The sequence below is a fragment of the Drosophila takahashii genome, chromosome 2R (assembly GCF_030179915.1).
Source record: "Drosophila takahashii strain IR98-3 E-12201 chromosome 2R, DtakHiC1v2, whole genome shotgun sequence".
NCBI classification, from domain to species: domain Eukaryota; kingdom Metazoa; phylum Arthropoda; class Insecta; order Diptera; family Drosophilidae; genus Drosophila; species Drosophila takahashii.
In genome coordinates, this window is record NC_091679.1 from 30285649 (window position 1) to 30302379 (window position 16731).

The 16731-nt window shown below is 47.1% G+C and overlaps 4 protein-coding genes across 7 annotated transcripts; 2 read left to right on the forward strand and 2 right to left on the reverse strand.

Moving 5' to 3' along the window:
• Positions 1–336: 336 nt before the first annotated feature.
• RpS15 (ribosomal protein S15) lies at positions 337–1743 on the forward strand. Of its 2 annotated transcripts, none has more exons than XM_017146359.3 (5): positions 337–404; positions 469–527; positions 682–770; positions 830–1052; positions 1555–1743. In XM_017146359.3, the coding sequence occupies exons 2-5, from the start codon at positions 519–521 to the stop codon at positions 1678–1680; spliced, it is 447 nt and encodes a 148-aa protein (XP_017001848.1). In that variant the 5' UTR covers positions 337–404; positions 469–518; the 3' UTR covers positions 1681–1743. The 2 variants fall into 2 exon arrangements, with proteins under 2 accessions (XP_017001848.1, XP_070069024.1); XM_070212923.1 differs by having other exon boundaries at positions 387–404; positions 479–527.
• A 60-nt stretch (positions 1744–1803) lies between these two features.
• On the reverse strand, positions 1804–6552 carry LOC108060592 (serine/threonine-protein kinase meng-po). Of its 3 annotated transcripts, none has more exons than XM_017146357.3 (7): positions 5603–6552; positions 4492–4753; positions 4331–4430; positions 3842–4024; positions 3302–3788; positions 2351–2723; positions 1804–2047 (listed from the first exon to the last, which is right to left on the reverse strand). In XM_017146357.3, exons 1-7 carry the CDS (start codon positions 5657–5659, stop codon positions 1869–1871), a joined length of 1641 nt encoding a protein of 546 aa, XP_017001846.1. In that variant the 5' UTR covers positions 5660–6552; the 3' UTR covers positions 1804–1868. The 3 variants fall into 3 exon arrangements, with proteins under 3 accessions (XP_017001846.1, XP_070069023.1, XP_017001845.1); XM_070212922.1 differs by having other exon boundaries at positions 1916–2723; positions 5603–5820; positions 6325–6552; XM_017146356.3 differs by having other exon boundaries at positions 1916–2723.
• Positions 6553–7118: 566 nt separating this feature from the next.
• Positions 7119–9539, forward strand: LOC108060591 (zinc finger protein 260). Its single transcript, XM_017146355.3, has 4 exons — positions 7119–7570; positions 7638–8688; positions 8748–8925; positions 8989–9539. Exons 1-4 carry the CDS (start codon positions 7334–7336, stop codon positions 9431–9433), a joined length of 1911 nt encoding a protein of 636 aa, XP_017001844.2. The 5' UTR covers positions 7119–7333; the 3' UTR covers positions 9434–9539.
• A 7-nt stretch (positions 9540–9546) lies between these two features.
• rib (ribbon) lies at positions 9547–15503 on the reverse strand. Its single transcript, XM_017146354.3, has 2 exons — positions 15099–15503; positions 9547–12973 (listed from the first exon to the last, which is right to left on the reverse strand). Exon 2 carries the CDS (start codon positions 12716–12718, stop codon positions 10733–10735), a length of 1986 nt encoding a protein of 661 aa, XP_017001843.3. The 5' UTR covers positions 12719–12973; positions 15099–15503; the 3' UTR covers positions 9547–10732.
• Positions 15504–16731: the final 1228 nt, after the last annotated feature.

The window sequence follows — 16731 nt, forward strand, 5'->3', positions numbered from 1 at the left end:
GCTTTTGAAGTTTCCGAGATCTCAGCGTTCATACGGACGGACAGATGACAGACGGACATGGCTAGATCGACTCGGCAAGTGACCCTGATCAGGAATATATATATTTTATGGGGTCGGAAACGCTTCCTTCTAGCTGTTACATACTTTTGCACGAATATAATATACCCCTTTACTCAACGAGTAGCGATATTTTCAAGTACTGTGTGCAGAATTAGGGTATTATAAAACATTCATGGTGTGTTTGGAAATCTAGTATATTTTACAAAGATACGGTATTTTTGCGGTCTAGAAAGCCGGTTGGCAGCTCTCGCAACACGATAGTCACGCCAACGCAGCCACACTATTTTTGGCTCACCTCTAGAATCTCTTCTTCTTCCCTTTTCTTTTCGCTGCGTTTCCGGACGGTTGGTATTGGGCAATTCTTTTTTTTTAACTCTGAGCCACGTGCGAAAATTCATATTCTTACAGTTTTTTGCAGGTCGCAAACTACCTTTGAGACAACAAACCAATCAACCAAGATGGCCGATGTAAGTATTTTCTCGAAATTCCATCCGTGGCATCCGCGCCGAAATGCAATGTGAAGCGCAGGGGGCCAAGTTATTTGCACTGCTGCTGATGTTATTTTTGGAGTGCGGTTCGGAGGCTAAATAAAACTAATGACGGTGTTTTTCCCATTCGCAGCAAGTCGATGAAAGTCTGAAGAAGAAGCGTACATTCAAGAAGTTCACCTTCCGCGGTGTCGACTTGGACCAGCTTCTGGACATGCCCAAGTGAGTGCGAGGGGATCCCCTGGTCTATTCCTCAATAAACGTGTTTGTTCCCCGAACAGCAACCAGCTGGTGGAGCTGATGCACAGCCGTGCCCGCAGGCGTTTCTCCCGCGGCCTCAAGCGCAAGCCAATGGCCCTGATCAAGAAGCTGCGCAAGGCCAAGAAGGAGGCTCCCCCAAATGAGAAGCCCGAGATCGTCAAGACCCACCTGAGGAACATGATCATCGTCCCCGAGATGACCGGCTCCATCATTGGTGTCTACAACGGCAAGGACTTCGGACAGGTAAGAGCTGTGGAGGATTATTTTCCCGACCTTGTGTGGAGTTCCAATCAACAGAAAGATGCTGTTTATAGTGAAGTTTTTTTTGATTACACTTTCCTGATTAGACATCGGATTTTAGGTGAAATCCTTCTTTTTTTTAAATACAATTTAAGGCCACATTTGATTGGTTACAAATTTTATATATTAAGTTATAATTAGATTTAGGCAAATCTAATTGAGGTTTCTGTAAAAAAAAATGTTAACCTATTAAAAGAAAGGATTTCTGGATTTTATGGCCATCCATTTGGGCAACATATTTTAAATAGTTACAAACAATCGCAGTTCTCAACGCTATTCTAAGTTGTAAATTATAGTAAGACTACCCCAGTATCCCTAGCACATATAGAGTAACATCAAACAACAACCACAATGATTGACAATCTTAACACAAAGGTCTAGAGAAAGATCCCCAACAAGAACCTCCCTCGATCATGATAACTAATCTATTTATCCCAACCCACAGGTGGAGGTCAAGCCCGAGATGATCGGCCACTATCTGGGCGAGTTCGCCCTGACTTACAAGCCCGTCAAGCACGGTCGTCCCGGTATCGGTGCCACCCACAGCTCTCGTTTCATTCCTCTGAAGTGAGCGGTGCTCGTTTTCTGGGCCTTTGAGATGATGCGTAATAAATGAAACGTACTTTTGTAAGAACCTCAGTTTGCGTTTCCGTTTCCGTTACCCCAAGAGCCCAAGTAAAGGAGTGGTTGCCAATTAAGAAATGTACATTATCTATTTATTGGAACTTGTTAATCAGTGGCTGCCATCCCTCTGGGGAGCTATCTGCGCTGGCGCCGGGCGACATTGTGACTGCTGGAGCTGGTGGTGCGATCGTAGGCGGTGTCCTTCCTGCTGACTGCCGCCGTCTCGCTGACATCGGCCGATCCGTAGGCACTGTCTTTAACTTGAGAAGCATACGGGAGATTAGCATAGCTCGAGTGCCGGCCATCGCAAAGCTCTGAAAGTGCGGCAAGGGGGATTAGTCATCGCCGGAAGAAGCTCTTGCTGGGAGCGGGGCTGAGGCCCGTGGAGGTTTGCAGGTGCTGGCTCAGCTGCTGCAGGCTGTGGCTCTGGCCGTGGTTAAAAGCGCCCAAAGCGGGAAAAGCGGCGGTGGCGATGGAGGACTTGAGGATGCTGCGGCTGGAGCCGCGGGTGCCCACTCCAATTGAGTTCTTGGCGGCGGGAGAGGTGTTCACGTCGAAGGTGGTTAGCAGGGGATTGTTGCTCTGGGAGCGCTGGTTCAGCCGAGGATCAGCCTCACCTAGACGATTCAGTTCGGTCTCCATGGAGGTGTACATGGTCAGGTTGCTGGCCAGCAGATCCTGCCGCGAGCCCAGGGTCAGCAGGCTGTCCGCGTTGTTCAGTGTGGAGGCTGTGGTGCTGTAGTTGGAGGAGGGACTGGCCGACTTGGAATACGACATGGCCGCCACCTGGCCCATCTCGCTGGGTCCCTGCTGCAGAGCCCCCGTGCGCGGATCGAAGTGCTTCTGGGTGGCGTCCTTCAGAGTGCTGTTGATCTCCTTGGCGCTCTCCGCCTGGCTGGGTGGTTTGCGCAGCGAGGAGATGTGACCGGGCAGGGGCTCCCGGGAGACCGATGAGGATGGGGATGCGGAATTGGTCTCCTCGTTCTCCTCCTGCAATTAGGGTTATTTATGAGTAAATATGTACAGAAGAAGGTCTTTTTATTGTATTTCATATGTCTCAAAAAGGTGATTGGTTAATCTGAGAACAATTTGGTTTTTTAAGACAATTAAATTTAACTTGGCCGTCTGCCAAATAATTCAAAGGACAACGATGTATTTAAACTTGAGAAACTTGGAAAAACATCTATTTCGGGTTTCCGGATGAAATTTATATTGATGTACATTAGACATCCGATTGAATTAGGCGGTAAGCTTCTTTCCCAGCACAAAATTTGTCTTCATATTTTATATTTATTTTTCATGGGTAATAATTTAGTAGTTATATGACAACGATTGGATAAGAATTATTTTATAAATGTTTGAAATATTAATTACATTCAAGAACGATGGTATTTTTAAAAAATTAGATATTGAACAACAAAAGTCATTGAAATTTGAAAATGTTTTAAGAAAGTCTTTTTATTTCGAGCTAAAGGCGACTTGAAAGTTTAGAAATTAAATGCGGTCTAAAAACTAAAGAGTATTTGAAGAACATGCGATAACCCTATCTTATTGTATCCAACTCTCACCTCATCCTCCTCCGTAATGATGGAAGACTCTATCCAGTCCTTGATGCGGTTCTTCTTCTGCTGCCTGTCCACATTCGTCTCGATCCCGCAGTCGGCCAGGGTGTAGAGCAGCTTGTTCTTCTCATCCGGGCTGCTGTGGAAGGAGTACATGGAAGGACATAGTTCATCGGTCTCGTACTCGGCCATTTCCTTCTGGGCGGTCTTGGCCAGCCAGCGGTCGTCTAGGAACTTGGTGACATCGGCCAGGCTCTTTGGTCGGTTGGAGATCCTGGCGAAGAAGCGCTTGAACATTCGCTGGGCATTCGAGGTGAGGAGCTTGAAGAGTCGTGGAGTTCGACGCAGGGGCATCATCATTAGTCCTCCCTGCCAGGCCACATATCTCACATATCGCGGATCATCGGAGGCAGCCTTCTGCCAGGGCAAACATCCAGTTAGGCACACAAAAATCACAATGCCAAACTGCCAAACATCGTGGCTGGGATCGGCCCTAAAAAGGAGTTTTAACTTTGAGGCACATTCCAAATTTGTTGGCTTACTTACTTGTAACTGCCCTCGGGTTTAATTTCTAATACTTCAGGCGGACTGTAGGGCAACCACTCATTGCGGCGCTCCACAGTGGATCCTGTGGGAAAGGACTCGCCAAAATCGCACAGCTTGATGCGCTGGAAGTCCGAGCGATAGATGAGCACATTATCTAACTTTATATCCCGATGCACTATGTCTCTGTTAAAGAATAATTATTTAATAAGTATTAAAAATGGTTTCAAAAAAATGGTTTAGAAACTACTAATTAATAATACTTTTTTATGCACTCTTAAATGTTTTAATGGACCTTTTTCGATGATTTAATTATGCATACATCATGTTTACGTTAAAAAAATAACAGATATAGATTTATTTTTCTTAATAAGTAAAGAATTATAATATTTTGGTTTCTTAGAAAAAATCCTATTAGATTTTCTTAAAATATCTTATAAAATACATATATTTTTTATGGCTTCTTTTTCTACGGAATATAGTAAAACTTACTTTGAATGCATGTAGTCAATGGCCGAGGCCAATTGTTTTGCCACACGCTTACTGTAAACTTCGCCCACACCCGAGTCGGTCACGTTCGATGTGAGATCCCCTACAAATGTGGAAGCGATTTATTAATTTTACTATTTTTAAATAATATTTGTGAAACCCACCTAGTGGAGCATATTCCTGGGTAAAAACGTAGAATCCGGCTGTCTCAAATGCCACATCGTAGGTGGTCACAATGTGCCGGTGGACGCCCAAATGGAGTCCGTAGTGGAATTCGCGGTAAAAGTCCCGAAGTGTCACATAAGGTTTGGGTACAGCTTTTAGGACCATCTCGGTTTGAGAACCCCGATGCTCCACCAACAAAATCTTGCCAAACCATCCTTCACCAACGATCTGTATGATATCAAACTCGTCCACAAGCTGGATCTATATATAGATGACACATTAAAATAGCTGCGATCGCTAGAGAAACTATACATCAATGTATTCGGTCTGGATTTTGAAAAGACTTCTTGGAACCATATTTTGGGAACCTGTCGCTTCTAATTAGTTATGATGAAGTGACATGCCATATAAAGTTTATTTTTCGAGTTATTCTAGTTAACTTTATATGCCGGCTTTTGTAATAATTGATTTCAGACTATTTTCTTGATTTCCTTTTCTTTGTAGAAAAAACTTTTTCGGAGGATGACATTCAAAGGTTTTATAAAAGTGATATATTATTTTAAATTTTAAATCAACTATCTATATTTGGGCTTATTTAGGCTGTAAAACGGATTTTATTAATGACTAATTTGACTAATTTTCATTTGGCTTCCCATGCCGAAAAATCAAAGAGAGCTTTATGTAAATTGTAACGCCTCGTTAAAGACCCACCTCAACTGTGTTTATTTGAACAATCAAGTGTAGAAATGCACCGAGAGATATGTGTGTATATAATATGCGTTACCTAGACCTATTAAACATTACTGTATTCGCGACCGAGACGCTGCCCATTGCTGTTTGTGTTTAATGATCAGAGATCTAATCGTTAACATGGCATTTTCCCCGTTGTATTGTAGACGATTTCCCGGGGAAGAGATTATTGGCAGATTGCCCATCATACCGGTCAAGACGCGACTGGGCCAAGTCGAACTCTTAATACCTTTCTATATCTATTTGTTTATAGCGGGATAAAACATAAAATAATATCGGGACAAATATGTGCGGAAATAAATGCGTAAATCTTTTACATTCGGATACATTGTATCCTAGTTCGGATGGATGAGCACTCACCTTCTCCAATTCGAACTCTCGGATCTTGTGAATGTGTCCACGTGGCTTCTTCGACATTTTGGCTGTTTACATAGGAGCTTTTCGATTCGCAAATGTACTTCAAACTCAAGTTTGTTTACTGGTCAGTTCATATGACTTGATTCACTCTCGATTCGGCACAGCTTTGTCCATGAGCTGGCCAATAAAACAATTGAAACAGTTTATGTACGCGAATGTATCTACCAGATTGTATCTACATATTTACACTTTGTATACAAGGCGGGCGTTGTAAATATTTATAGCGACAGCAGCAGCAACAGAAACACCAAAGGAAAACATTTCTATATCTGTTGGATTCCTTTATTTTATACGCGCTAGTATCTCAATTTATGTATCTTTTGTTGCTGTTCCTGCACGCAGCCAAAGTAAATTAAGAGATGAATCGATCGGCCGAACTGGGATTTGTATTTTCGCTTCCTGGTTAACGGGAATACGGGACTTCTGCTGCAGGGCGGCTGGTGGAAATTCACCAAACAAATAATCCGCCGAGCGTGTGCACATATAAATATTTTGACACGTACACACACGAACGGAATTTGAAGAAAAAGATTTTTAGAACCAGGCCGTAGAATTCTTCTCGGCACTCTCCCGGCTTCGCCGATTCTATTCTGTTTTGATATTTGCTTTCTCTCTTCGCTTTATGCATAATATCAACAGCTAAATTAAAAATAATGCCCGCTTGCCTCTTATATAAAAACCTCGGCAATAGTGGGGCAATTTTTGCCAGCGAAAATTAGTGTAGAATTCTTCCAGCGAAACGCACTTTGTCTGCACGCACTCTCGCCAAAACCCTTAAGTGCCCTGGCTTCCTACATACATAAGCGAATGTATGTATTTATACCGCTGCACTTTTTTCAAAATCTACGGATGCTTCTTTCACACAACCGAAGAACACGACCGCCCGTTGCCAACTGCTCTCGGTTGGGGTTTAAAAAAAGATATTCTGAGCACTGCACGCGAGCGTTTTCGAAAATGTTTTCGAAATATGTTGGCGCGACAGATGTGGGAATATTGGGAAAGACTGGGAACTAGAGAAGAAAACTCAGAGCGTCTATTTCGTTGCACAAGAGAAAAGCCGAAATAGAGTAGGGCCAATGGCATTGGTCCTAACAATGCTTAACCCTCTGATTGCCCTTGGAAAAAGTAAAACAATAAATTAATGATTAAAATAAATCCCTATATTTTATAATCAATGCTGATGTAGGTGGTACCTCATTACCTTTCTATGGTAGTTGGTTTAAATAAATGAAAAGGCAAATTCTGAAATGGGCAGTACCCAAATGGTAAAGTTTTCTAAAATTCAAAATTTTTTTTGCAGTTCTAAAAATTTATAAAATAAAAAAAAAAATAATAATTTTGCTAACGGTTTTAACGGTTCATAAATTCAAAAGTTTATGTAATACCCCAAATAAAGTACACCGTATAGTGCTGCCAGACCGTCAAAGCGTTTTTTGTTATATTTTCCCAACCCTTCCCACGGTCATACTGCAGTCCGTTGTTAAAAAGAATATTTGCGTTCAAAATTTTAACTTTTTTAATTGGAAAATTCGAGGGTAGTTCTTTGGCAAACAAAAGAAACTAGGAACAATAATGACACGAGCACCAAGTGGAACTGATTGAGATCGAGGGAAACCGGCGGAATCCCCATTTTCGAGCTGTTCTCCCCCTTGGTGCCACTCAATTCCCAGCAAAATGCGGGAAGCCCCGGCAGGAAATCCGGAACCCAGCAGCACCGAAGGCAACTGCTCCGTTGAGAATGGCAATCGCCAGGATCAGAACCTGGATGAGCACCCGGTGGATGCGGAGCGGGAGGCGGAGGCCAACGACGCCAATTGCACAATCTGTGGCGCCGCCAAGGCCTCGGCTCTCTTGGATCTGCGCTCCAACCATGTGATGCAACGTCGCCTGAGTCGCGACTGGAAGATCCAGGTGAGTAATCCACTTACCATCGCCTCCTTGAGTCCAAGCTAACTCTGGAATTTCCCTAATCTTCCAGGCCGATGTAATCCGATCCACTTTGAAGGCCATTTGCGTAGAGTGCGTTTGCAAGTTGAACATGCATTCGGAGGTCACTCGATCCCTGATGCAACGCATGCAGCGGCTGCAGCGTTCGGGCGGAGGCGTCACCACCGTGACAACGACCACTACTTCGCCCGCCCACCACAGTCCACCCATTGCCGATGCGGAGGTGTCCACCACTTTGGTCGAGAGCCAAGAGGACGTGGCCGAAACAAGGCAGAGCGGTCGCAGCTCCTCCTGCTCCGTGCTGGAAGTCTACCTCGCTCAGCAGCCCTATTCTCCTTCGGCCAAGGAGCCGGTGGAGAAGCATGCGGAGGGTTGGAAGTGGCGGACGCGGCTGGAGTGCCACGAGTGCGGAGGGGCTTACTTCCGGCGGGATTACTATGCCATGCACCTGCGCCGCTGCACTAAAACACGCCGGTCGCAGCCCCGCCCACCGCGCGCCAAGTGTCGTGTGCTGAACGAGGCCAGCTACGATGAGGAGGCATCTTCCGGAGTCACCCGTTCCTCGAGAAAATACTACTGCCGACATTGTGACGAGGAATTCGAATCGACGGTCAGTAAAAGGCAGCACGAGCGACTGAAGCATCAGCAGCGGTTCGCCTGCGACCTGTGCGACGCCCAGCTGGACACCAAGTACGAGTGGGAGATGCATCACACCATCTGCCAAGCCAAGCAGGAGGCCTTAAGCGCCCTGCAGCAGGAGGAGTCTGGACAAACCGTGCCGTCTTCCCGGACGCCAAGGGCTCGCTCCCTGCGCTCTCGCTCACGGGCCTGTTCGGAAGCCTGGGATAAGTACAATATGGATACTAGAACCGAAGAGGATGGAGAGGTCGAAAGCGATGAGGATGAGCGGGAAGAGGGCGAGGATGAGCAAGAGGATGCCATGTACACGCGACGCATGAATTTCACCGGCGACTGGATCGTGAACCACAGTCGCAGCAATAGCAATAGTGCCGGGAATCTATCTCTCCTGTACGGCGACTATGGACTGGTGGAAACGCACATGACCACCGACAAGGAGTACGGTAGGGATTTGTTACTATTATGTAAGCATTCTTTAGATTTATTCCTGCTCTTTTTACAGACCTATACCTACTTGATCTGCTCAAGACGCAGGTGCGACTGAAAGCTTTCTCGTGTTTTACCCCAGGCTGTGGCTACCAGACGGATACCCTGGTGGCTCTAATGAAGCACGACTACATGGAGCACTACAAGATGAGCTGGTTCTACTGTCACAAGTGCGGTGATGTGTTTACGAGCAAGTAGGTGGTAGCTTTAGGTTCGAGTTTTTCTTAAACTAGAGCCATTTGTCGTCTTCCTTTCAGGGTCTTCCTGGACTACCATATGCATCTCCAGAACCGTGGCCTCTATGTCTGCCACAAGTGCCGCGAAGAGTTCGAGCTGCAGCACCTGTTGGACCGCCACTTCCAGCTGCACAAAAAGGGCATCAACTACCACTGCAACTTCTGCCGGTTGGAGTTTCTCAGCGAGGCCAAGCTGCTGGCCCATTGCAAACAACGAGGGCACAGTCCCAACGATGAGCCCCTGATCAGTATAGACCGCTCGCTCTCAATCGTCAACTGCCATGGGTCCCGGCAAGAGGACTATCCTCCAATCTGCAAGACGTACGAAGAGCGAGAGTTTTATATTCCGAGGATACCGGTGCCCTCGATGCAGCCCATGCACTTGCCCCAACATAAACCCTTTCGTTTTGCCATTGGCATTTGCGATTTTGACGAGCGAAATCCGAACTGCGTGGGATGTCACTGAATCTGCAATATTAACGAGTAGGTCATTTTATCTAGCACTAGCTTAGTAAAATTCAAATTTGTATTTTTTATAATAAATATTGTGCCGTTGTCGAAAGGAAAACACATTTGCCATTTGATTCTTCAGTCAGTTTATTTCGCGTTCTTTCGCTGATCTTTACATGATGAAAGTCGGGTGTTTAGGGATAATTTAAATTGCATTACAATTCGGAATACTTAAAGCTAGATCTAGAATTCGATCGTGTGTTGTGTGAACTATGATGCTATGTACAGAGTTACTCGTATAACAATTTAACATTATCGACCGTACGACTATATAGTTGTATAAGTGTAGGTGTTTATAATTAAAGAGCCTATTGCATTGCCCCCAGCGCATGTTTTCGTTTTAATTGCCTTATAAATAGTGTAGGTGTAGTGCTTACGTTTTAGTTGCTGGCTTAGAACTAATCAATTTGCCTGAAACTTATAGCTATCAAACTAAGGATCTCGATCTAAGTTTAGTTTCGTTATTTTATTTTAATGCGTGTGCTCTTGCTCGTGGTACATACGTTTGAGTCGGTGTCAGTCTTATAAATTCAACCCAGGACGATAATATATCTCGCTAACAGGATAACATGAGGCTAACAAAGATACGCTATTTGAGGTAGTTGTGTTCAAGTTCGAAAATCATAAACGTAAGGCCACGTACATGCGTTCCACATACTGGTCGTTATAAATAATCTAGTGCTAATAATTTTTAAAACAAATCACTGGCATTTAACAAAGTGGTACTAACCGATTCCAATGGGAGCCTCTTCTGCTCTGTCCTTATAAAGCCCATTGCAACCCCATCCGATCCCGCCTTCAGTCTCATGTAAGTGGGTTTACATATACATCGTATCTTAGTTTGTCAGTTGGCAGGGATCATCTGAATGGGTTGGTTGAGCTGGTTTCCAAAGATGGCCTTCGAGTGTGCCTAGCCTAGGGTATCTGTAGTCTATAACCTATTCCCTAACCTACCTATATCCTAACATTTCTGTTTTTAGGCACAACGTGATGCTGACAACAATTTATTCTAGTGTGTGGGTTTGATTTTTGAATGGGTGCCAGGTGCTGCTGGTGCGGATGATTCCCACAACGACTGGGATGAGGTCTCTTCGTTTAAAGCTTCACCAACGCTGCTCGGCGCCTGAGTCGCCGATTGGTAAGTAAGGAAAGTAACACAAGGATGGGTTGGGTAATAAGGATCTACGCCTAAGCCCTACTCCGCCAAGGAGTCCAGGCTGTCCGTGGCATATTGCCAGGCCATGGTGAGCGTCAATCAGTCGGCCCGAGCCTGGGCATCCTCGCCAGCATCGAGCAGCTCCCGCTTCAGGCCCATGGGCACAAAGGGCGGTGAGGCCGGGTACTCGTGCTCCTTGCCATTGGCGGGCGCACTGCTGGCGTGCATGATCACCCCGGCACCCTCGGCCGGCTGCGGGGAGTAGGGCGACTGCGGGCGCTCCTTCCTGGCCAGCGAGAGATCCTCCACATGCTCCTGCTCCTGATCCTCCTCGTCGTCGGCATCATCGCGCTCGTCCTGGTCGCGTTCCCGCTTGATCATGTTCTGCTCGTGCTTCTCCATCTCCAGATCCATGGCCTCCTGGTCGTAGTGACGACCCTGCGGACTGGGCGAACGCATGCCGTGGCCATTGGAGCGCTGGTCCATCTCCGCGGGGCTGCTCGACAGCCGATTGGCCGCGGCATGGGCAGCTGCGGCCAGGGCCATGGCATGGAGAGCCTCTCGGCCTGCCATGTCACCACCACGGTTCTCCAGCGCCTGCTGCAGGAAGGCGTGGTCCAGGAGGGCAGCCGCCGAGGGTGGAATGGTGGGCGGCATGCCGTGGTGGGCGGGCACATGGTCCACCTTCGAATCGCGCTTCGACTCCGAGTGATGACCATGACCATGACCGTGTCCGTAGTTATGGGCAGCAGCGGCGGCGGCGGCGGAGTAGGGGAATCCCTGGGAGGACTCCGCTCCCGGGGGGCTGCGCTTGGGGGTGCGGTGGGTGCCCCGTCCGGTGGTGATGTTCAGCTTGCGCACCTTGTCGTACAGGGTGCGACTGGGCAGGCCGTACTTCCTGCTCGCCTGCAGGGCACTCATGCCCTCCCTGACCGCCTGGATGGCGCACATCATGTCCGCCCGCGTGTACTGCTTGTAGCGCTTCCACTCCGGCTTCTTGCCGCCCGACTGGCCGCTCTCCTCCTCGAAGGAACGGTCCGTGTAGGGCGACAGCGGCTCCTTGTCGCCGCCGTAGTCCGACCCATTGAAGCTGTGGTTGCGCTCCCCGCCACTCACTCCTAATCCCGCTGGCAGCTGGCCGCTCTGGTGCGGATGCGTGGGCGTCTTCTCGCCGTTCATGGCCAGCGGTCCGGGTTGCGAGGAGTCGGCGGGATTGGCCTGGGCCAGAACGTTTCTCAGGATGGGCGTGTCGCGGTTGCCACTGAGCAGCATGCTCGAGATGGCCGACAGCTTCTTGCGCTTGAGGGGATTCATGTCGGCGGCGGATTCGTAGACGGAGTTCAGCATGGCGGCGGCGGCGGAGGGTGTGAGGGGCCACTGGCCGCCCGCTTCGCCCGCCCCCGAGGGCGCCGAATGGGGCGTGGCCTGGGTGGGGGTCAGGGGAGCCTCGCCGGGAGCCGGAATTTGCCTCTCCGACAGCGGCTGCTGCTGCGGAGGAGGATAGTGGCCATAGCCCGGCTGGTAGCCAAACTGCGGCGGCGGTGGTGGCGAGCAGCTGCTCGAGATGGCGGCACTGGGCGAGATGTGGGTGGATGTGGAGATCACGGACGAGGAGTGATTGGAGGCCGAGCCGTTCTGGGCCTTCGCTCCCGAACTGGAGGTGGGCGTGACGCTGGCGTGGTTGAACTTCATCAGGTTGTCGTACAGACCCTTCACCTGCAGCTCCTTGGCGGTGCGCAGGATCTCCGGCTCCTGGCTCTTGGTCACCGTCGTCTCGCCCGTGTACATGTACTGCAGCAGGGCGGCAATCTCGAAGCCCTTCACCCCCGGCAGGATGATGCTGCAGTGGTCCTGCGGCACGTCCTTGAGGATGTGCTGGAAATAGGGCGAGTTGGCCGCCAGGACGACGCGATGCGCCTGGAACTGCTCGTCGTCGACGACCAGGCTGCAGTCCACATAGCTGCCCACCTCGTGCAGGGCGTGCAGGATCTGGACGAGGTTCGTCTGGTGGTTGTTCCAGCGGAGGCAATAGGTCTGACCCACCTCGCCGCTGCTGGCCACCGTTGGCGCCGTTGGGCCGCCCATCTCCTCGCGATCCGCCTCGCGCTCCCTGTGCTCCCTGTGGTGATCCTGCTCGGAATCCCTGTGGCTGTGCTGGTGGCTCACCCTCGCTGGATGGTCGGGCTCCTCGTCCGGAGCGGGATCGCTGCTGTTGCCGCTGCTGTGGTTGTACACACCGTTCAGGCTGGTGAAGGCGGCGCTCAGCAGCGTCGGCGAGTAGAAGGATAAGTGCTTCCTGACCTTGAGCGCCAGTTTAAGGCCTACGGATCACCTGGTTGCCTGTTTTCCGGAAGAGAAAAAAAGATTGGAGAAAATGCGAATTAATACGAATTTTCCAGACCGGATTTTGGCAAGTGTCAGAGGGTTGGAGAGTTGTACATAGGGGCAAATTTCAAATTTCGCATGGGTTGCTAAAATCAACAGAAAACAGACACACACGAAAATGGGCAAAGCGGGAAGCGGAAGCCAGGAAGTCAGGTGTGCGAAATTGGGGATGGAGCGGCCATCCATTCCACTCCAGTCCTCCATTTCTCTTTTTGGCGGAAAATCTTGCTTGTACAATTTACCTCGCCTGCCCCCCGAAGTTTTATGCGCCGTAAAAAAGTGAAAGTAAAATGGGGGGGAGGGAGTGGGCAAAGTGGGTGGTGGCGAGGAAAACGTGCAGGAAAATTGGGGGAAAAAAATATGCAAACATCCCTCGAAAGATGTGTGCGCGTATTTTTCCGGCTGCTTTTCGCGCGTTTTACTTTTACGCATACATATTCAAATCTATATGTACAATGTCAGGCATTTTTTTACCACCGCCTGGAATCGGGAAATGGAAATGGGAAGGCACGGAAAATAAGGGAAAAATGTGGCTGAAAAACTTGCAATAATTTTCATTCATTCTGTGTACAAAAATAAGAGGTAGCGGGGGTGGAAGCCAGGGCCATATGCCCTTGTCCTTGGCATGACTTCAGTTTTAACTCGGGCTGTGGTCGAATTTCAGACTCAAGTGGACGCCATATGCTGGGATCCTGGCGTCATGTGTTGGCCATTCGCCAAGGAGTTCGCATCCCAAATTGCGGCCATGTGTCGTGTGTGAATCTCCAGTTACCAACAGGTAGCGATGTTGCCAACAGGATCCGCAGTCCCCAAGACGATAATGGCAATCAAACAACAACAGGGAAATGTCAAAGGGGCGAGGCCCCGTAAAAAACGAGGCAGAAGGTATATGGCAAAAAAAATAAAGAAAAGCGGACAATCAGACAAAGGCGGCAAACAAACGATCGCATTATTGTCTGCGGAAAATGCGCAAGAGATCATCAATTGTTGTCTAGCCATTGTCTCGCCGGCAGGATAATGGGCAACCTGCAGAGATCCCAATCCCGATCCCGTTCCCACTCCCGATTTGCGCAACGCCGAGAGCAGGTAAGCGATTTCGGATATTTCGAAATAAGCGCATTAGCTGTGGTTATAATAATGCTATAAAGGCGATGCCTCAACGCCTCGAATGCGCGGAGATCGCACGTTGCGCATACGACCCGATCGCCAAAAGATCGAAAGCTCGAAAGCTTTGGCCAACTTCTGCTAACAGAGCTCGCCAACAGTGGCCACCATTTTGTGAAAAAACGCTTAATTAAAATTATCACAAACGTCATTGAAACGAATGCACTTGGGAACCGGTTTCGGGCTTAGGGTTTCCAGTTTCTATTTTGGTAGTGTCAATTTTTTGGACACGTATCAGGCTTATACGTTGCGAAATTAACAAACAAAAAATGTAATAAAATGGTTTTCGTGAACTACTGTATTATAAACTTAAACTTTTGTAAATTTGGTAAGCTACTGTATTATAAACTTAAACCTTTATAAATTAAAACATTAAAATTGTTTAGGGCCGGTTTCTCGAGTGCCGGCTAACATTTCTCGAACAGATAAAGTCCCTGCTAAGGCATTTTGGCTTTCTCGAGCATAAATGTGAGAGCTAACTTTGACAGGGACTCGGAGTCCCTGTTAAGCGTTTTCGACTCGATAGAATGACAGCTGATTTCCCAAAGCCAACTATGAAGAAGAAACGAAATCACAGTTGACTTTTCCTTTGAATTATACCCAAACAGCTGATGAAATAATCGAAGCATGCCATTTTTTGCACTTTACAGTGCGTTAACAGCACTCTGTAATTGTTTCTCGTTCAGATAAATTAAAGCAGTCGAGAAAGCGGATTTGCTTTTACGAACAGTTTATCTGGTCTTTAAGTTTTTCGAACAGATAGCTATCAGGGACTTTGACAGGGACTCGAGAAAGCGGCCCTTAGTGTTTTAAAGGGTTTACTTGTGTTTTATAACCAACTATGCAAAAAAAACAACTTCCCGTTACAACAATTTGACATTTAACTCGTAGGTAATTAATTTAATAAAAATCTTACCACAAAATAATGAAAATGCCGCAGGTGGGGCACAATATCGCTGGTGCTAAGTGGCCAAATTAATTATTGGGACACTTGTAGGGTTTTTCGCACACTGTTTTTTAGGGTTCCTTGATTTGGTTTGAATTTTCAGTTTTTTTGAGTTTTAAATTAATGGAAATTTGTTCACATTCTCAGAACAGTGTTTTTATAGTTGATATTTTTGTTGTTGCCGCTTGCTTTTCTGCTCCACACACACTTGCACAAAACACGATGTTGCCAAAAATATTAGATATTTTCCAAGAAACTGCGACACGTTTAGCGTTTTTCCTTGAGTTTTTCGCTCGCCTTGTGATTTTTATATTTTTAGGGAATTTTGAGAGTTTTGCGTGCACGTTGTTGCAGATTCGAGCGCTCAAACTTGAATAAAACTGCCACGGTTTTCGTGTGCAGCAAGTCATTGAAGACCAAATTTCCCGAGCGCTGCCAGAGCGAGATGGCGACAGGCGGGAGAGAGCGGCGAGAAAACTGTTCGACAGCGAAGGGGAAAAGGAAAACTGTGCTACGAATCGCTCCGTCACGTTTCCACCCTCGCGCCCTCTCTTTCGCGCAGTTGCAGTTTTTTGCGCTTGCACTTGGCTCTCGCTCTCGTTCTCTCTCCCTTCTGCTCTTTCTCTCCGCTTTGTGCGTGCGAGTGCATGCGTGTGCGTGCACGGGATTGCGATTGCCAGTGTGTGAGTGTCCTGCATACCCACCGGGAAAATTCCTCTGGAAAATAACATATTTTCAAGAGGTTTCTCCATAGAAGCGGAAGGCACTAAACCTCATTCACCCCTTACATTTCTTCCATCTCTGGTTTCAAAATACACGGGGGTGACACAAAAAGTAAGGGGGAAATGAGGTTTCTATCTGGATCTCTGGCAGAAGAATGCAGGACAAAATCCACTGGTTTTTCGACTTCCCGCATTATAGATTTTCCACACGTACCTAGTTATGGTTTTCCTCCACTTGCAATATCTGTTTTTCTACACCCTCCCAGTTTTGGTTTTTCCAGACCCTCGCAGTTTTGGTTTTGCACTGCTTTGCAGTATCTGATTTTCCACAATAAAAATCATGTTTTTTGTAATATTTGTTTGTGTATTTATTAATAATATTTACAATCGAAGCATTGGAACTACAAATTTTTAATGCCTGAAGCATTCCCGGGTTTTGCTTGGCCGAATGCAGTACTTAGATATCCATTTCTTGTCTGTCTTCTGAAAATTTCAAACATAATTTAGATATGAATGTAAGACCAGGAATAATAATAAGAGTAATTACCATTATTAGGTCTCCGCACAAATTTAAAGGATCTCTCCAGAAATTATGCCTGGTTTGCCATGGCCGATCATTTACCCTCTGTTCAGTTGTTATATGTCGGGTATCTATATCAAAAACTATGAGAAGAACAAATAAAATATGACAAACGCAGGCGCAACACTTCTGGTCCCAAGAAGTCTCAGTCGGCCTGGCTGAAATAAATGTAATATTTTGATTAAGTTAAACAACTAAGTTAGTACTGAAGTACTATTTATACAACCATTTAATGAACACCTCACACCATTTACCACTGGTAAAGATTAAAAACATTTCAAGTGTCACTGAAATGCAGAAT

Coding starts and splice junctions, on each gene's coding strand:
- RpS15 (XM_017146359.3), top strand. Junction 771..829: donor CAGCTTCTGGACATGCCCAA/GTGAGTGCGAGG, acceptor TTCCCCGAACAG/CAACCAGCTGGTGGAGCTGA. Junction 1,053..1,554: donor ACGGCAAGGACTTCGGACAG/GTAAGAGCTGTG, acceptor CCCAACCCACAG/GTGGAGGTCAAGCCCGAGAT.
- LOC108060592 (XM_070212922.1), bottom strand. CDS start 5,659: ATGTCGAAGAAGCCACGTGGACACATTCACAAGATCCGAGAGTTCGAA. Junction 4,025..4,330: donor ATTGACTACATGCATTCAAA/GTAAGTTTTACT, acceptor ATTCTTTAACAG/AGACATAGTGCATCGGGATA. Junction 2,724..3,301: donor TCATTACGGAGGAGGATGAG/GTGAGAGTTGGA, acceptor CCCTAATTGCAG/GAGGAGAACGAGGAGACCAA.
- LOC108060591 (XM_017146355.3), top strand. CDS start 7,334: ATGCGGGAAGCCCCGGCAGGAAATCCGGAACCCAGCAGCACCGAAGGC. Junction 7,571..7,637: donor GTCGCGACTGGAAGATCCAG/GTGAGTAATCCA, acceptor CTAATCTTCCAG/GCCGATGTAATCCGATCCAC. Junction 8,689..8,747: donor GACCACCGACAAGGAGTACG/GTAGGGATTTGT, acceptor CTCTTTTTACAG/ACCTATACCTACTTGATCTG.
- rib (XM_017146354.3), bottom strand. CDS start 12,718: ATGGGCGGCCCAACGGCGCCAACGGTGGCCAGCAGCGGCGAGGTGGGT.